The 16,359-nt window shown below is 43.4% G+C and overlaps 1 protein-coding gene across 4 annotated transcripts in view; it reads right to left on the bottom strand.

Annotated features, from left to right (window-relative positions):
• Positions 1 to 16,359, bottom strand: part of Kbtbd12 (kelch repeat and BTB domain containing 12) — an 83,513-nt gene that overhangs the window by 34,522 nt on the left and 32,632 nt on the right. For all 4 annotated transcript variants that reach the window (XM_031382505.1, XM_031382502.1, XM_031382504.1 and 1 more), the window contains exon 5: positions 3,704 to 3,901. In XM_031382505.1, coding sequence (XP_031238365.1) covers positions 3,704 to 3,901 — 198 coding nt within the window. The remainder of the gene's footprint in view (positions 1 to 3,703; positions 3,902 to 16,359) is intronic.

Below are 16,359 nucleotides of genomic sequence, written 5' to 3' on the forward strand. Positions count from 1 at the left end.
ACCGCCGCCACCACCGCCACCACCACCACCACCACCACCAACAACAACAACAACAACACACTTTGAAAAGAAGACCTGAGATGAAATAAATGACTTGTGCCCCATTTCCAGGCTCTTTCTGCCATCACAGAGTTTTTGAACCTTATATTTCTGCTAATTACTGTTGTCTCTTACACCACTGACTAAATGACATCACTTAACTAAATGACAAGTACTATCTGTGTACCATTAAGCTGGTGGTTATTAGATCCCAATATAAACAGGTACCAATCACAAAGTCAAGGATTTAACTCAGGATACAACCCAAGGGGGGATGTAAGAGCCAAAGTTAGACAGTAATCCTTATTTGTCCAAGGACAGATAAATTCCTGGATTGTTGGGCTCTGTGGTTCTGCTCCCCTAAACAAGTTTGTTTGCATCAAATGTGCTTAATTGGATGTTGGTGGAGGGATGTAGGCAGGAAATATGTCAACAGGAATACTTACTTGTACCTCTTCTTTTTTTTTTTTTTTTTTTTTTTTTTTTTTTTTTTTTTTTGGTTTTTCGAGACAGGGTTTCTCTGTGTAGCCCTGGCTGTCCTGGAACTCACTCTGTAGACCAGACTGGTCTCGAACTCAGAAATCCACCTGCCTCTGCCTCCCAAGTGCTGGGATTAAAGGCGTGCGCCAATGAGGTTTTGCCTTTTTAAATCTCTGCAAAATGTGACTCATGGCCATTTCCTGGGGACCTAGAGATGGACCTGGTCAGAGTCCATCATCCTGGCCAGTATTTAACTAGAGCTTGCTTCAAATGTGACTCAACACTGTGGAACTGGTCTTTCTCCCGTGATTTTCAAGATTAATGAGCGCACTGGATACCTAAGGAGCAAGCATGGTGTTTTTATGATGTTACGCTTTTTAGCTTCCAATGCCGCTCTCTTGACGTCTAAAACATTTAAAAAACATTGTGAGTTAGGGGCTGGGGAGATCACTCAGCAGTTAGGAACACTTGCTGCTCTTGCAGAGGGACCAGAGTTCAGTTCCTAGCACCCATGTTGGATCCTGCCCTCTTGTCCACAGCCCAGGGCCAGCTCTATTGGGTACTGCTGCTCCTCAGCTCTGCCTACAGCCGCTGTTTTTCTGGGTCTACCTCATCCTCTCAGGAGTTTCACTTCTTTCTACAGTGTTTAATCCTTTTTCTGGGATCTACTGTTTCTTGGTTTACATATTAAGTTTTGCTGAAACGTATCTTGATTTTTGAAAAAGGGCACAGAAGAGACACTCTGACACACTGCATGTCAAGCCCAGCAGGGTCAGACTGCATAGGTGGAAAAGAGTTTTCTGCAGAGCTTCTGAATACATTTGCTTCACTCTCCTTTAGCTTCCAACATCACACTTCAGAACTCTGATTCTTGGTACTTTGGGTAGAGCATTTCCTCAGAACGTTTTAGGATCTTTTGTTTGACTCTAATGTCACAGTGGTGCACTTTGACTTGATCTGTCTTTATCTGTTTCCCAGGGCACTTGGTAGCTTCCTTTAGACTAGGCACTTCAGTTCTGGGATTTTTATTCATCTACTCTGTGGATGACACATCCTGTCCACTTTCTCTGTTCTCTTTGTCAGGGGTCCTGCTACTCCAAGACTCGGTCTCCTGGATTTCATTTCTCTTCCTCTGATTTTACTATTATTTATTTACTCTGCTTTCTTGGAAGTTTCCCCCACCATCTTTGCTCATATTTCCAGTGTAGATTTAATTTCTGGTCTAAATCTTAATTCCCAGGAAATCTCTCCAGTATCCACCCCTGCTCCTTCATCCTTGCTCCTTCAGCACAGCATGTACTTACATCTCTCCGGCTGCCGCTTCTCTTGGTGTCGCCCCTGCTCTTCTGGGATGCCCTGCTTTATATGGTTCCCTCAGGTGACACCCCCCAGGACCCACACAGACAACCAGCTCCCAAAAGTTGCTTTTGGATGTCCACTTTCAAGCCATTGAACCCTCACACACTGCACATCCTAAATAAAATGCGGTGAGACATTTAAAGGCCTTTTGGGAAAGTTCTTTCAAGGACAAATGGACAAGTGAAGTCTTTGATCAGGGGAACCTTGCAGCACACAGTAGGGAAACAATAAGACAGCACAGCCTGAGCACACACTACCCATCTCTAATAATGACCGCATCCATCAGTGCTCCAGAAAGGATGCTGACTCCTCCTTCTGTTAAAAAAATCTGCTGGAGGGTTGCAGACATGGCTCAGTGAAAACGGAGTTCAGTTCCCAGCACCCAGGTTGGGTGGCTTATAGCTGACTGTAAATCCAGCTCCCAGGGATCTGACACCCTTTTCCAGCTCCCAGGGTCACCTGCACTCATGTGGCATACATACACATTTAAAAACAAATCTGCTATAGTAGAGAAGAATTCAGACAGTGCATTCTTTTCACCTGCAAATACTTATGTATAACTTCTAATTGTCCAGAATAGTCTTTTTATTTTGATTTGTATAAAATACAATATCCCTAAGACAACTCCTTAATATCATCTAATACCCAATCCATACTTAAATTTCCTGGACTATCTGAAGAATATCTTCTCATAAAAGGTCTGAATAAAGAACAAAAAGTTTCTGCATTTGATTCAAACATCTTCTAAGTTTCTTGTTTGGTTGTTGTGCGTGCGTATGTGTGTGTGTGTAGGTCAGAGGAGAACCTCTGTGTCAGCGTTGTTCCTCAGGCACCTTATGCCTTCTGTGAGAGAGTCTCTTACTGGCATGGAACTTTGCCAAGTAGGCTCGGCTAACTGGCCAAGGAGCTCTAGAGATCTGCCTGTCTTTGCCTCCCATCTCACGAGAACTGAAATTACAAGAATGTTTCACCATGTCTCTGGCTTTTTACCTGGGTTCTGGAGGATTGAACTCAGGGTAAGTAGTTTACCAACAGAGTCAACTCCCTAACCCACTGAGTCTCTTCTAATTCACAAAGAAAGCCACAATCTCTAAATTAGTTACCTAAAATAAAAAGCAAACCTGACTTCTTTCAAAATTCAAACTTGTAAGTGCTCTGGGGCGTGTGTCTCACAGATATATATTGGCCTAACACTTCAGTTGGTGAGGTCAGAATCAGCTAGTCAAGTCTACTATGAAGGTATTCTTCTGCTTTATTTACTGATGTAGCCAGTGAGGCATTAGAGACATTGGCCTCTAGATCCATGCATGCTTAAAAGCCTCCCTGTGCCATGCAATGATGGTATTGGATGTGTGCATTCAGTAATAAGTATATACACGGCATCATTTTAGAAATGCTTTCAAGCAATTCACTTCGCTGGATGCCAGTGGGCAGTGTCAGGGTCTTCTGCTAGCTAAAAGCATAACACCCAACACTTCCCGTCATTCCTCTGCTCCCACGTCCCTCCTGTTCAGAAATGTGTTTTAGTCCTACTAAAGGAATTTGCCCTCCTCTTCTATTTCTTTTCTCTCCATACTCAACTGCTATGGGCTGAGTGGCTGCCATGCGCTAGATGCATTACAAACTTCATCCCACAGAATCCTCACCATCTCATAGAGGTGAAGCCCCAGAGAATCTAGGGAACAGCTCCAGGCCTCTGGGCTCTAAAATCCAGACCCTTGCCAGTGCCTCACTACTCTGGAAAGCAAATGCCGACCATCCTCAGGTAATGGAGGTAAAAGTCAATGCCAAGAGGGCCACGATATATTTATAGCTAGGCCAGTACCTGCTCCATGAAATCCACCGCAGACATAGAGCTTCCCATCCACGGCCCCAGCACTGGTGGAGTTGGTTCGCAGTGAGAGGAGGGGACTTGGCATAGGTGGGCCTTCCCTCCAGAAGTCCCCATCGGGGTTATAGATCTCCACCACATCAAGGCATTTCCGAACTTGTCCCTTGTCCCGGCCCACACAGCCAATTCCACCTAAGAGAGTGAAGCACAGAAACAGGGTGTTTGGGAGCAGAAGTCTCACAGTGGACATCCTCTTCTAGCACCCTAGGCAGCACCAGCTTGCTGGCCTTGACTTTTCTTTGTCGCCTATTTCAAAGATAAGTTTAATGCTGTATTTCCTGTTACTGCTTAGGCAGGATTTATTCCGCACAGACCCTGCAAAGTTGGTTCACACAATGAGCATTCCCTTTCCAGTAAGGATATTGGTTGAATGACTCAGACACCTGCCTCATTGTGAGCGATGAGTTCACTCATACAGCTGTCAAGGACTCTCTTTTCTGTGACTCATCACTGCAAGCTGGTGCCTCGTCTTCACTGGCATGTATACTTTTCCATGTGGAAAGAAGGGCTCTTTGGTAAATTTCAGGTTGGGGATTAGAGGGAGACCAGCAGGACCGGGAGGTGAAATGTGTAGCCCTTTCCTTACTTCAAGGACACCATGTTTATTCAGCAGACCCTCACTAAGTCCTCATTGGTGGCAAGAAAATGGGAAGTGACAAGGAGTTTAAAAAGATTGACAAGGTTTTTGCTCCTGCTCTTTAGAAATTAATGAAGTGAAGGCAGGACATGGTAGTACATGCCTTTAATCCTAGCACTGGGGAAGTAGAGGCAGACAAGATCTCTGTGAGTTCAAGGCTAGCCTAGTTGACATAGCAAGTTCCAGGTCAGCCAGGGCTACATCATGAAACACTGTCTCCAAACAAGAAGTTAAGTGGAAGGGGCCATACCTGCAAATAAACAGAAAGGAAGGCAGGCGTCTCAAGGGCTACTTCAGGTGGAAACAGGGAGCAGATAGAATATGTACAGAATTAGGACTCTGAAGTCTGTATAAGGTTTTCCAACCCTCTGTGACCAGAAACACCAGTCTGGATGGGATTCGTTTTTATTTTCTCCTGCTGTGGTGATTTGAATAAGATGCCCCTGAGAGTCTTGAGTTTTTGAATACTTGGTCTCCAGTTGGTGGTGCAGTTGCAGCAGGCTTGGGAGATGTGGCTTTGCTGGAGGAAGCCTGTCACGAAGGACTGGGCTATCACTGGGGGCGGGCTTTGATAGTTCAAAGGTCTGTACCATTCCCACTTTGCTCTCCTTCCTGTTTGTAGTTCAAGATGTGAGCTTTTAGCCTGCTGCTCCAGTTGCCATGCCAGCCTGCTACCAAGCTTTCCCTCCATGGTCATGGACTCTTATCTCTCTGGAATCGTAAGCCAAAATAAACCCTTCCTTCTATTTGTATATGGTGCTTTGGTCATAGTGTTTTATCATGAAAATATAAGATTAATTAAAACACCTCCCAAGCCCCAAGACAAAAGGTTTTAAATGTGAGAGTCATGGTTCCTGACCTACAGGGCAGCTCCTGAGACTGAGGCAGATTCCCTGGAAGAAGAGACACTCTTGTATTTGCAATAGTTCTCCTTGTTACCCTGTTCCATTCAGACCCACTGCTAATCTCTGTATACCAAGGAAGGACTGTAAAGTGTTGGTCATGGCTGTACCGGCCCTCTGGGAGGATGGTCCTGGAAGGGCCACTACATCCGTGGTAATACTGCTTATCATAAGCTGGGTATACGTTTATCACATATAGAAAGCTAAGAAATACTTATGACCTGTATTATAGATGCCACTTGCTGACAAGTTTTTCACATGGTCTCATGGCCTCTCTTTTTCACTGCCATTTAGACTCTGCCCTTCACTGAATTAGTCAGGCAGATCTTCATTATCACCTGCTTTGTCATCTTCTCTGATCCTGCCTTCAGCTCCTCCCACAGTTCCTCCTATATCATGTGTCTGGAATGAATGAATGAGTATGAAAGGTCCCTTCCCCATACTCTCCCTGACACCCTTCCCTCACTGTATTCCCTGTCTGTCCAGCTCTGGGTCCTGTAAGCTCTTGAAGGGCAAAGGTCACATGGTTTTGATTGAGCCTTCCATACACTACTCAATGAATTTAGGGGGACAATGGGAGCTGCATGCCTTACTATGAATGGGTCTTAAGCCAGGCTTTTGAAGGCTGGAGGGGTCCCCCCTACCTCCTTACTGACGTTACTTGAACAGTTCTTTCAGCCTGAGTCCAGAGACTGAGATATCAACACAGGATACGCTTAGGCGCCTTCTCTCTTATCTGCTTAATTACTTAAGAAGTAATTTAGTCTACTTTGAAGCCGAGTCTAAACTGCTGTGTTTTGGAGGAAGGGTCACATTGGCCTCAGCACAGCTCTTGTGCTCATGGGCAGGGCCACTTTCAGTGTGACTCTGTGGTAGTGGGGCACTTCCTCATCTTAGGTCAAATGGAACTTGACAAGAAGTCATGTAGGAGGGGGTTTGTGTGTGGCAGCAGAGCCCTGCGAGGTAGAAAGATGATGAGTCCCTTCTCTGAGCAGTTGGAGAGGTGCTTTAGGGCTGGCTTGTGCTGCAACCAGGTTAGACCAGGGAGTGAAGAAAAAAGGCTAGACAGAAGTCAGTAGGAGTCAGGCTGAGTGCCAGCATCTTGATTCTAAGTCAGAAGTCCCACTTTCAATCCCCTCAGAGAGGTTGCCCCAGTGTGACACAAGCAGAGTGGTTATAAGTCTTGACTGAGATAATGAGAGTTCTTGTCACCTTTGTGTTGCTACCGAGTGTTATTTAATTACTACATTTGAAACTAACCTTGTGAAACGTGCCCGTTCTCATTGGTGAACAGACACTTCACATGCTCTGCCTGACCCCCGGGCGACCCCAGCTTACGGTGTGCTCTGTTTCTGTCCTGGCCTCTGAAGCTTGGACTCAGTCTCTGTGTCACCAAGTGTAATTTCACCTCAAGCACACTCTATTAGCAGCAGGCTTAATGAGCTTAGACTGAAGATGAATCTTGATTAGATAAATAATCAAATAAAGGCCTGATCTTTATTAATAAGTCAGCACTGGCTCTACAAGTGCAGCCTTTTGATGAGGGGAAGCCTAGGGTGTGATCTGCATAGCTGCAGAATGTCAATAAGTCAGCTCAGTGGCTTTCATTTATGCGCTACCAGAATCTCTGAGCATGACTTTCCCTTACTTAAAACCAAGCAAATGAATAGAAATTACCTTTATAGGTCATGCCCAAATGCACCCCACATACAAAATCCAAGCCTAGATTATTCAGGGGTGGGACGGAGACAATCACAACTCACTATTCTTTCTTCATTTTATTCCTACAAAGATGAAGATTGCCTCTTCTGATTTTTGACTATGATAAATTCTTTCATTTCTGAGGATGTGTGGGAGGTACCTTGTCCTCCCACAAAGAGCCCAGGAGACAGCTGGCTGAAGGCACTTGCCATCTAGTCGCCCATAAATCTGCACACCCTTCCCCTTCAGGCCTGCCTCAAGGTGGCAGGCTAATTCTACTCTGATCTGGGCAGGAGAGGGATTTCACTAACAGTTCTGGCAAACTCCCAAAGTTGCTTGCATTGCTAAACCCGACTTGGGGGTGGGGAATGACTGTGGGTGGTGGTGGTGAGGCACCCACGTGCCTTGGTGAAAGCATGCGGACTTTTAGAAACAGATCCCGGCTCACATTCTTGTGTTACTACTTGATAGCCAAATGAAGTTGATTGATTTAATTCTTCTAAGCCGCAATCATTCTCACGTGTAAGCTAAGAATGATAACACCAGTCTTGTAAAATGTGGCAAGGATCAAATGACTTAGATAATGACAAAGAAAGGGAGAAAGCCAGGACCTCTGAGCACTCATGGGTGTCACCGAGGGAACGTTCGTTCTTTTACCCAGTTCCTCTTTTGGATGGCATCATGACACACATGCACCTGGGACTCTGATGACTGTTATTTTCATTCCTGTTTGAAAGCCACTGAGCTAACTTTCATGTATGTGGGGTTTTACATACACAAATGTTTTTTTTTTTTGAAATTGACATATGCCATAAATTGAATTATTATGTGTAATTGAATTATTGAATTGTTGCCAGTTTAGGGCCAGAAGCTCGTAGACATTTCTTTTGAATCTGGGCAGAGGGAATCAGGTCAAAAGCTGTGGTAGTGCATGCCTGTAATCCCAGTACTTAGGAAGCTACGGCAGAAGGACTGCCATGAATTTGAGCATAGCCCGCCTAGGCTATATAGTAAGTACAAGGCCAGTCCAGACTACACAGTGAGTATCAATCCAGCCAGGACTACAGAGTAAGACTGACTCAGAAATCCAAAAACAATCAGGCACCAGAATCAGGCACCTCTCTCTGATCCCACAGAGCCACTTACCTGGTCATAGCACTTGAGCTGTAAGAGTTGTGAGGAAGATGATTCTAGAAATCATCAGCTGCTTGGAGAAAAAGTAACCCATCTTTCTGAGCCCCCAGGCTTCCTTCTGACTCCCGACCTGAGCCTCTGACTACAAATGGGATGCTTGTTGCAATTTGCTTCACTCTCACACAGGTTGTCAGCTCTCCGATTCCCCCCTAGATACTTTAGAATTCTAGGTTTGAAGTTTAAAGCCTTAAAAAACATCAGCTTGTCAGTTTCTAGAGCCCAACATAAAGGCTCTTGGGTATTTTCAGTTAAAAAGTTCTTATCTGCCTCTTACCAAATCCTGGATAATATATGCTAGGCCTTGCTAGCCTATATTGTATGCCTTGGGTTCAGAGAGCTTGGGTTGATGGGTCCCACATATTTTTCACCAGGCTAAGAATGCATTTTATTTACTACCCAAACAGAATACCATGACCCATTCATTCCCTAAACCCCAAAATCCCAGGGAAAAGGGGCAGAGAGAGAAGCTCAAGTTTCATGTGTTAAGCTTGATTTTGGACAGAAAAACACACAAATCTGAACAGTTTTGTGCCTTCCAAGTAAAAATGCAGGGGCATTCAGATAGTTCTAGAATGATGTAGTCAAGAAAAAGAAGAAAAAAGAAAGAAAGAACTCAGAAAGCCCTGAAACAGAGCTGCTGGTGCCATTTGAGCGGCAGTGGAACGTCTCATCCCATCAGACTGTAGCAAGCTTAGGCTGTCCGTGTCCAGTCAGCACTGGGCAGCAGTGTTTCTATCCACAACAGGGCTTTTCAGACCCTGAGATCATCTTTCTGTGTCCCTTCCCACACTGTGCCAGTGTGTACTGCAGGGCCCCCAAAGGTCTGAGAGTTGAGTCCCTAAATGAGAACAGCTAAGGGTGAGGCGGGGACAGTGACTCTGAGAAGGTTTAGAAGATGACCAACCACCTCAAATGAATGATACCAGTGTCCTCTGTATCTCCCGAAGTCACCAGTTCTGTAGACTACCTATTTCCATATCAATTGCTTTCTCTGAAGGGGCACAGGGCTCTGGATAATCCAGGTCCTGCCCTTCTAACATCCCTGGCTTTCCTTTCTTTCCTGCTCAACAGTTCCCCATGTAGCCAAGATCTTTCTCTCTGACCCTTTCACAGGTTGTGTTCTCTGACACCACTTCCCCAGCTTGACATACTCCTGAGCCTTTAAGGCCTAGCTTGCCTATACTCTCTCAAAAAGTCGTTCCTGTCTCAATATAGAATAAGACTTTGTCCTTTGAATAGAAACCAAGGTTTCTATCAAAACATATGCTCTCCCTCTTTCCCTCCCTCCCCCTTCTCTCTCCTTCCCCACTCCCCCTTTTTCTCTCCCCTATTAGGATGGCCTGCAAGTTCCCTGAGGACAGAACCCCCAGTACTTTCTTCAGTGAGACTGAGGTGAACACATGGTCATTTCCGCATCTTATTCCTAGATCACCTGTTTGCTGATGACTAAAATGAGGCAAGTTCTGAGTCCGAAGAACTCAGGGCTCAGTGCCTGGGCAGCTCTCATGGAGTACTCAGTGCCTGGGCAGCTCCCATGGAGCCTGTAGTTGGGTCTTCTCCCCAGGCTTGCCTGCCTACCAGGATGATTAGCCTCTCCTGATTTGGGTAGGACTACCTAACAGGATACAGACCAAACTTCTACTAATGCCTCTGCAAAGACCCATCAATCAAATGGGTATCCCACTTCAAATCACAGGAGGCACAAGACAGAAGTCCTGCAAGGCATGGCGCATTTCCTAAGCACCAAGAATGGTGTTCTTCTCTTAAATAGGCCTAGACAGAATTTGCTAGACAAAAATTGGAAGAAAAAAGACCAGAGTTGGAGAGATGGCTCAGCAGTAAGAGTATTATATTTGCACATCAGCTGACCCAAGTTTGTATACCAGATGACCTCAGTTTGAGTCTTAGCTGGAACTGGTGGCACATATCTGTAATTCCAGGACTCCTACAGGGGAGTGGGAGGCAGAGACAGAAGAATGCCTGGAATCTCACAAGCCATCCTGCCTGGAGTGTGCAGTGCAGAAAAGAATCAAGAAAGGAGACCTTAACTTAAAGTAAAAAGCAAGAACCAACTCCTGAAAGTTGTCTTCCACATGTGTACAGTGACACACAGATGTGTGTGCACGCACACACATTTATTAAAAATACTAAAACCAGGACCCTACCCTCATGGATTTTGAATTTACTATTTTCAATATATTTTTTTTGTTTTACATGTCTGTACCCCACATGTACACTAGTGTCTGCAGAAGTCAGAAGAGGGTATCAGATCCACTGGAACTGGAGTTACAGAGGGTTGTAAGCCACCATACGGTACGGGGGACCAAACTCTGATCTTCTGCAAGAAAAAACAGTGTTCTTAACCTTAAAGACCTTCAGTCTGAATTTTTTTTTGTTTGTTTAAAAAAAGAAGGGTTCTAAGAATCTTGGTCTATTTACTTTGTGTCTAAATAAAATGATTTCTATAAAGTAGCATTTGCATTACTTGCTCTTTCATATAAGAAATGACAGATGATGGAAGACTGGAGTAAGAAAACATTAGATTAAACTAACTGCAGAAAGATGATGTGCTTTATTCAAAATGACAGGGTGTATTTTTGTTGCTGTTGTTATTGTTTTCTTTTGAGGCAAGGTCTGACTTTGTAGCCCTGGTCTCTTTATGTGCACCAGGCTGGCTTTGAACTCACAGTGATCTGCCTGCTCCTGCCTCTCAAGTACTGGGGTATAGGGTTCAAGTGTACCCGTATGGCTGGCCTTTTGTGTGCATGACATAAATGGCACATTAGACAATTTTAAGGTTTTTGTTTTGTTTTCAATAGATTTTCCCTGTTGACAGCTTTTTAACATTTTTTTTTAACCTCTGCCTCCTAAAAGTAATGTGAATAACATAACCCATTGATGCTCTCCTGCAAGTACAGGGAGACATCAGAGTTGCGTTGGCACTCTCCTAGGATCATTCTGGCCTGTTCTCAGTAATGTCATGGCACTGCTCCCTGGTGAAGCTTCCTAACATCCTGACGTCAGAATCAGAAGCCTCTATAAAAGATTTATCTTTATCTTTTATTTATGTACATGTGTGTTTTTATGTTTGTGTATGGTAGAAGAGGACATCAGATCCCCTGGAGCCAGAGTTAAAAGCAGTCCGTGAGCTGACTGAAGTGGCTGATAGGAACGAAACTCTAGCGTTCTTAACCATTTCCAGCTCTCAAAACCATTTCAAACTTCTAGTTAGCTTTGAACAATCTGAAATTTCCTGTGCCCACTTCAGATTTGTATCAAACACCCATTTTAAACTTCTAGTTAACTTTGAGCAATCTGAGATTTCCTGTGCCCACTTCATATTTGTATCAGACACCATGCACCAACCGGCATCTGGTTTCTGTGTTTTGTCCCTAAGATACTCAGAGTCTTCTGGGAGGTTACACACATACGACAGAGTGTTGGGGTTGCACACTGATAGATGATCACAGTGAAACACAGACACAGGCTTGTTGGGAACCTTTAGGGCATTAGTGATAGAATCTACTGCAGTTAAGTTGCAGTCAAGTGGTCACACGCAAGGTCTGGTCTTCCTAGCACTGCTAAGGATGCCAGATGGAAAAGAGTTAACATGTTTAGCTGGAAACATGTTGTGACTATGTACAAGCAATGGTGAACCATTCACGCCAGCTGAGAGCTCCATGGTCATTGAAGCACTTCGTGCAGGGCTTTGTTCTCAGAGCCAGGAGGCATGGAGGACAATGTATTTGGCGCTCTGACAATAAGAAAGCATGCATTCAGCATGTGTGTAGGAATGCCATTTTATCAGAGTGGAACCAGGCAGGAGATGGATCACTTGTACACTTGAACCAAATAATGGAATGCTCAGAGCTAGCTATTAGTAGACATACTGTGCTCATCCTGGTCTCTTCTATACCAGCCCAGGGCTGGCTAGTGCAGCACAAGGTTAGTAAATACTCTGAGCATATGCCACCTATGGGGACAGTCTCACAATGTCTATGTTCCCAAAGTTCAGTCCTATCATCCTTCACTCCAGAACTGCCTGGAAACTCCCTACTATCAGGCTCTCAGCTCCTTTCAGAGCTTCTGACAGGCATCTGCCAAGGGTAGAAGCCAGGCACGTGCCATTTTAAAGCACAGCCTAGGTAATTCACATTACAATTGTATTTAAAAAATAAATTGTCAAAAGACAAAGTCTTGTTACTGTGAAGCTTGGTACTCTCATAAAATAATTCACTGCTAAAGCAATCTGTTGGATGCATTTACAGTAATATCGTGGACCTTTTATGTAACTCTTCTCTTCATTTCTCTTTAATGGCATTCAAGCTGAGCCGGGCTCAGAAGATGCTGCTATATTTTCAGCAAGGCAACAATGGTTTGCAGCATTAGCAGTGCTGGAAGAGTTGACATTGGCCATCTCCCTCTACAAGGAAATCAAAAGCCTCTATTTAAAAACTTGCCATGAGACCTCTACTGTGGCTTTTATAAAGCAGAACTTTACATGAAGAAAGAATAGGACAGGATGCTGAGATGGGAAAATTACTTTGGTGAACAAATGTTTACCAACTACTAGCCATATAAAGCCAGCCCTTAGGTAAGCCACAAGGGGGTAAATGAGAAGCCCTTTCCCCTGTGTAAGTGACAGGAGCAGTGCAGGGCCAGGGCAGCATTGTGCTCCGGAGAACCAGTGGTTCATCTGACCAAGGGGTCACACAAGCCTCAAGAGAGGCAGGGAAACAGGCTCCCAGGAACATGTGCCTGGGAGAGGTTCCTGGGGTTTCAGGAAGCAGTGACGTATGGGCTGCATGGTGGGCAGGGCTGCCTTGTGTGCAGTGAAGGCCTCTGTAGCTGGGCTCCACTCACTTTCTACATTCCATGAAGTTGAAGTGGATTCTGTACTCAGATTGTCTTTTCATAGTATCTACTTGATGGAAATCCAAAACATACATATGAATATATGCCTTCACTTCAGGAACAAGCATATATTATTCAAAAGCATAATCACCAGTGTGGGATTTTAAAAAGTGCCTACTTCTTTATCTTACCCACCATGTGCTTCTGCACAGAGAGAACCCCGGGGCACCTTAGTAGGAACTCATGACTATGTTTTCTTTTTTTCCTTTGAGAATATTTCTGTTAGAATTTTGATCATGTTTTTCCTCCTTCAACTTCTCTCAGATCCTCCACACCTCTCTACCCACCCAACTTTATGCTCTCACTCTGTCTCAAAAACAAATTACACAAACACAAAAGCAAACATCAGGACAAAAGAAAACAAAAGACCAGTAAGACTAAAAATATATAAAACCCAAGAAAAACTAAACAAAAAGTCCATAGGCAAACAATCATGTCATTTGTGTTGGCCAACTATCCTGGAGGGGCATAGGGCCTGCCCAGGAGTGTGAGTAATACACTTAATGATCTATTAAAGTGAGTTTTCTCTGTGTGAATGAAAAAAATTTCTGCCTCAAAATTGAGGCGTTTAAAAATACACAGTTGTAGGCAGCACCCTTATTTGGTCTTTTCCAGGAAGTCCCAGTGGTTCTGTCTAGCACACAGCACCATCACTACACTTCCCAAAACACAGGCATGAGGAAGCCCTTAAGAAGAAAGTCAACTTGAACATCAGGCAGTTTCAGCACCTGCATGGTTGGTCAGCATACCTTTACTCATAAGGCTCATACAGACTATTTAGATTAGTTTATGCTTCCTAGGAAAACAAAAGACACCAATCATAGTACCGCTGATAAAATATACAAGTAGCCACACGAATAGTGCAGTCTCTCAAAGAAGCTGGCCATATCTCTATCTTTATGTTAAGAGGGCAATCTAGAGAGACCAGGCCAGAATCCTAAACCTCCGGCCACTCCAGCTAGAAGACCAGAGAGGAAACAGAAAGCAAGGAAGAACACATCCATTAAACAAAGACAATCCCAGAAATTGGCACCTCAGCCTATAATCACTCCAAATCCAGATGCCTAAATGTCAGTGTAAGAACGTAATCAAAAGCAGCCAGGACAATATGCTACCACTAGAGCCCAGCATTCCACAGCAGCAAGCCATGAATATCCTAGACAGCTGAAGCACAAGAAAACAGCCTTAAGAACAACTTTATGAAGATGATAACAGCTCTTTGAGAGGAAATAAATAAATAAATCCCTTAAAGAAATCAAGGAAAAGACAATCAAAAGACTTAAGGAAATCAATAAATCCCTTAAAGAATATCAAGAAAGTCAAGGAAAAAAAAGCCAGATAGACAGTTGAAGGAAATGAACAAAACTGTTGAAGACCTGAAAATGGAAATAGAAGCAATAAAGAAAACACAAACTGAGGGAATTCTAGAAATGGAAAATCTAGGTAAAGAAACAGGAACTACAGAAGAAAGCATCACCCACATAATATAAGACATGGAAGAGAGAATTTCAGGTGTTAAAGACACAATAGAAGAAATAGATACATCGGTCAAACAAAATACTAAATCTAAGTATTCCAGACACAAAACACCCAGAAAATTAGGTATACTATGAAAAGACCAAACCTAAGAATAATAGGAATAGAAGAAGATTCCCTGCTCAATATTTTGTTAAAATATTTTTAACAAAATCATAGAAGAAAAATTTCCTAACCTAAAGAAGGACATGCCTATAAAAGCACAAGAAGCTTACAGAACATCAAATAGATTGAACCAGAAATGAAAGCCCCCTGCCACACAATGATCAAAATACTAAATACACAGAGCAAAGAAAGAATATTAAAGGCTCCATGAGAAAAAGGCCAAGTGATATATAAAGTCAGAGCTATTAGAATTATACCCTGTTTCTAAATGGAAACTCTAAAAGCCAAAAAGGCTTAGAGATATGTGGGGCTGACTTTAGAAGACCACAGATACCAGCCCAGACTACTACACCCAACAAACTTTTAATCACTATAGGTGGAGAAAACAAGATATTCCATGATAAAGTTAAATTCAAACAATATCTATCCACAAATCCAGCCCTATAGGTAGGTACTAGAAGGAAAACTTTAAGCCAAAGATGTTAACTACACCCACAAAACCACAGGCAGTAAATAATCTCATACCAGCAAGCCCAAAGAAGGACAACACACACACACACACACACACACACACACACACACACACACACACACACACACACACACACACACACACACACACACAAACACACACACACACACTGCCACTACCACCACCACCACCACCACCAACAGCAGCAACAAAAAGGGAATTAGCAGACACAACCAGGATCACAGGAAGGACAGGCTCCAGTCAGATTTAGCAAGGGCAGGTAGCACTAGAGTTAACCAGATGGCGGAGGGCAAGCGTAAGAAAATAAACAACACAAACCAAGGTCATTTGCCATCATCAGAACCCAATTCTCCCACCGTAGCAAGTCCTGGACACACCATCACACCGGAAACACAAGATTCAGATCTAAAATCACTTATCATAATGATGATACAGGACCTTAAGAAAGACATAAATAACACCCTCAAAGAAATATAGGAGAACACACGTAAAGAGCTAGAAGCTCTTAAAGAGGAAACACAAAAATCTCTTAAAGAGCTACAGGAAAACACAATCAAACAGGTGAAGGAAATGAGCAGAACCATCCAGAATCTAAAAATGGAAATAGAAACAATAAAGAAATCAGAAAGAGAGACAACCCTGGAGATACAAAACCTAGGAAAGAAATCAGGAGCCATAGATGCAAGCATCACCAACAGAATGCAAGAGATAGAAGAGAGAATCTCAGGGGCAGAAGACACCTTAGAAAACATTGACGCAACAGTCAAAGAAAATACAAAAAGCAAAAAGCTCCTAACCCAAAACATCCATGAAATCCAGGACGCAATGAGAAGACAAAACCTAAGGATAATAGGTATAGAAGAGAATGAAGACTCCCAATGCAATGGGCCAGTAAATATCTTCAACAAAATTATAGAAGAAAACTTCCCTAACCTAAAGAAAGAGATGCCCATGAACATACAAGAAGCCTACAGAGCTCCAAATAGACTGAACCAGAAAAGAGATTCCTCTCGTCACATAATAATCAAAACACCAAATGTCCTAAACAAAGAAAGAATTTTAAAAGCAGTAAGGGAAAAAAGGCAAGTAACATATAAAGGCAGGCCTA

The sequence above is a fragment of the Mastomys coucha genome, unplaced genomic scaffold (genome assembly GCF_008632895.1).
Source record: "Mastomys coucha isolate ucsf_1 unplaced genomic scaffold, UCSF_Mcou_1 pScaffold20, whole genome shotgun sequence".
Lineage (NCBI taxonomy): Eukaryota > Metazoa > Chordata > Mammalia > Rodentia > Muridae > Mastomys > Mastomys coucha.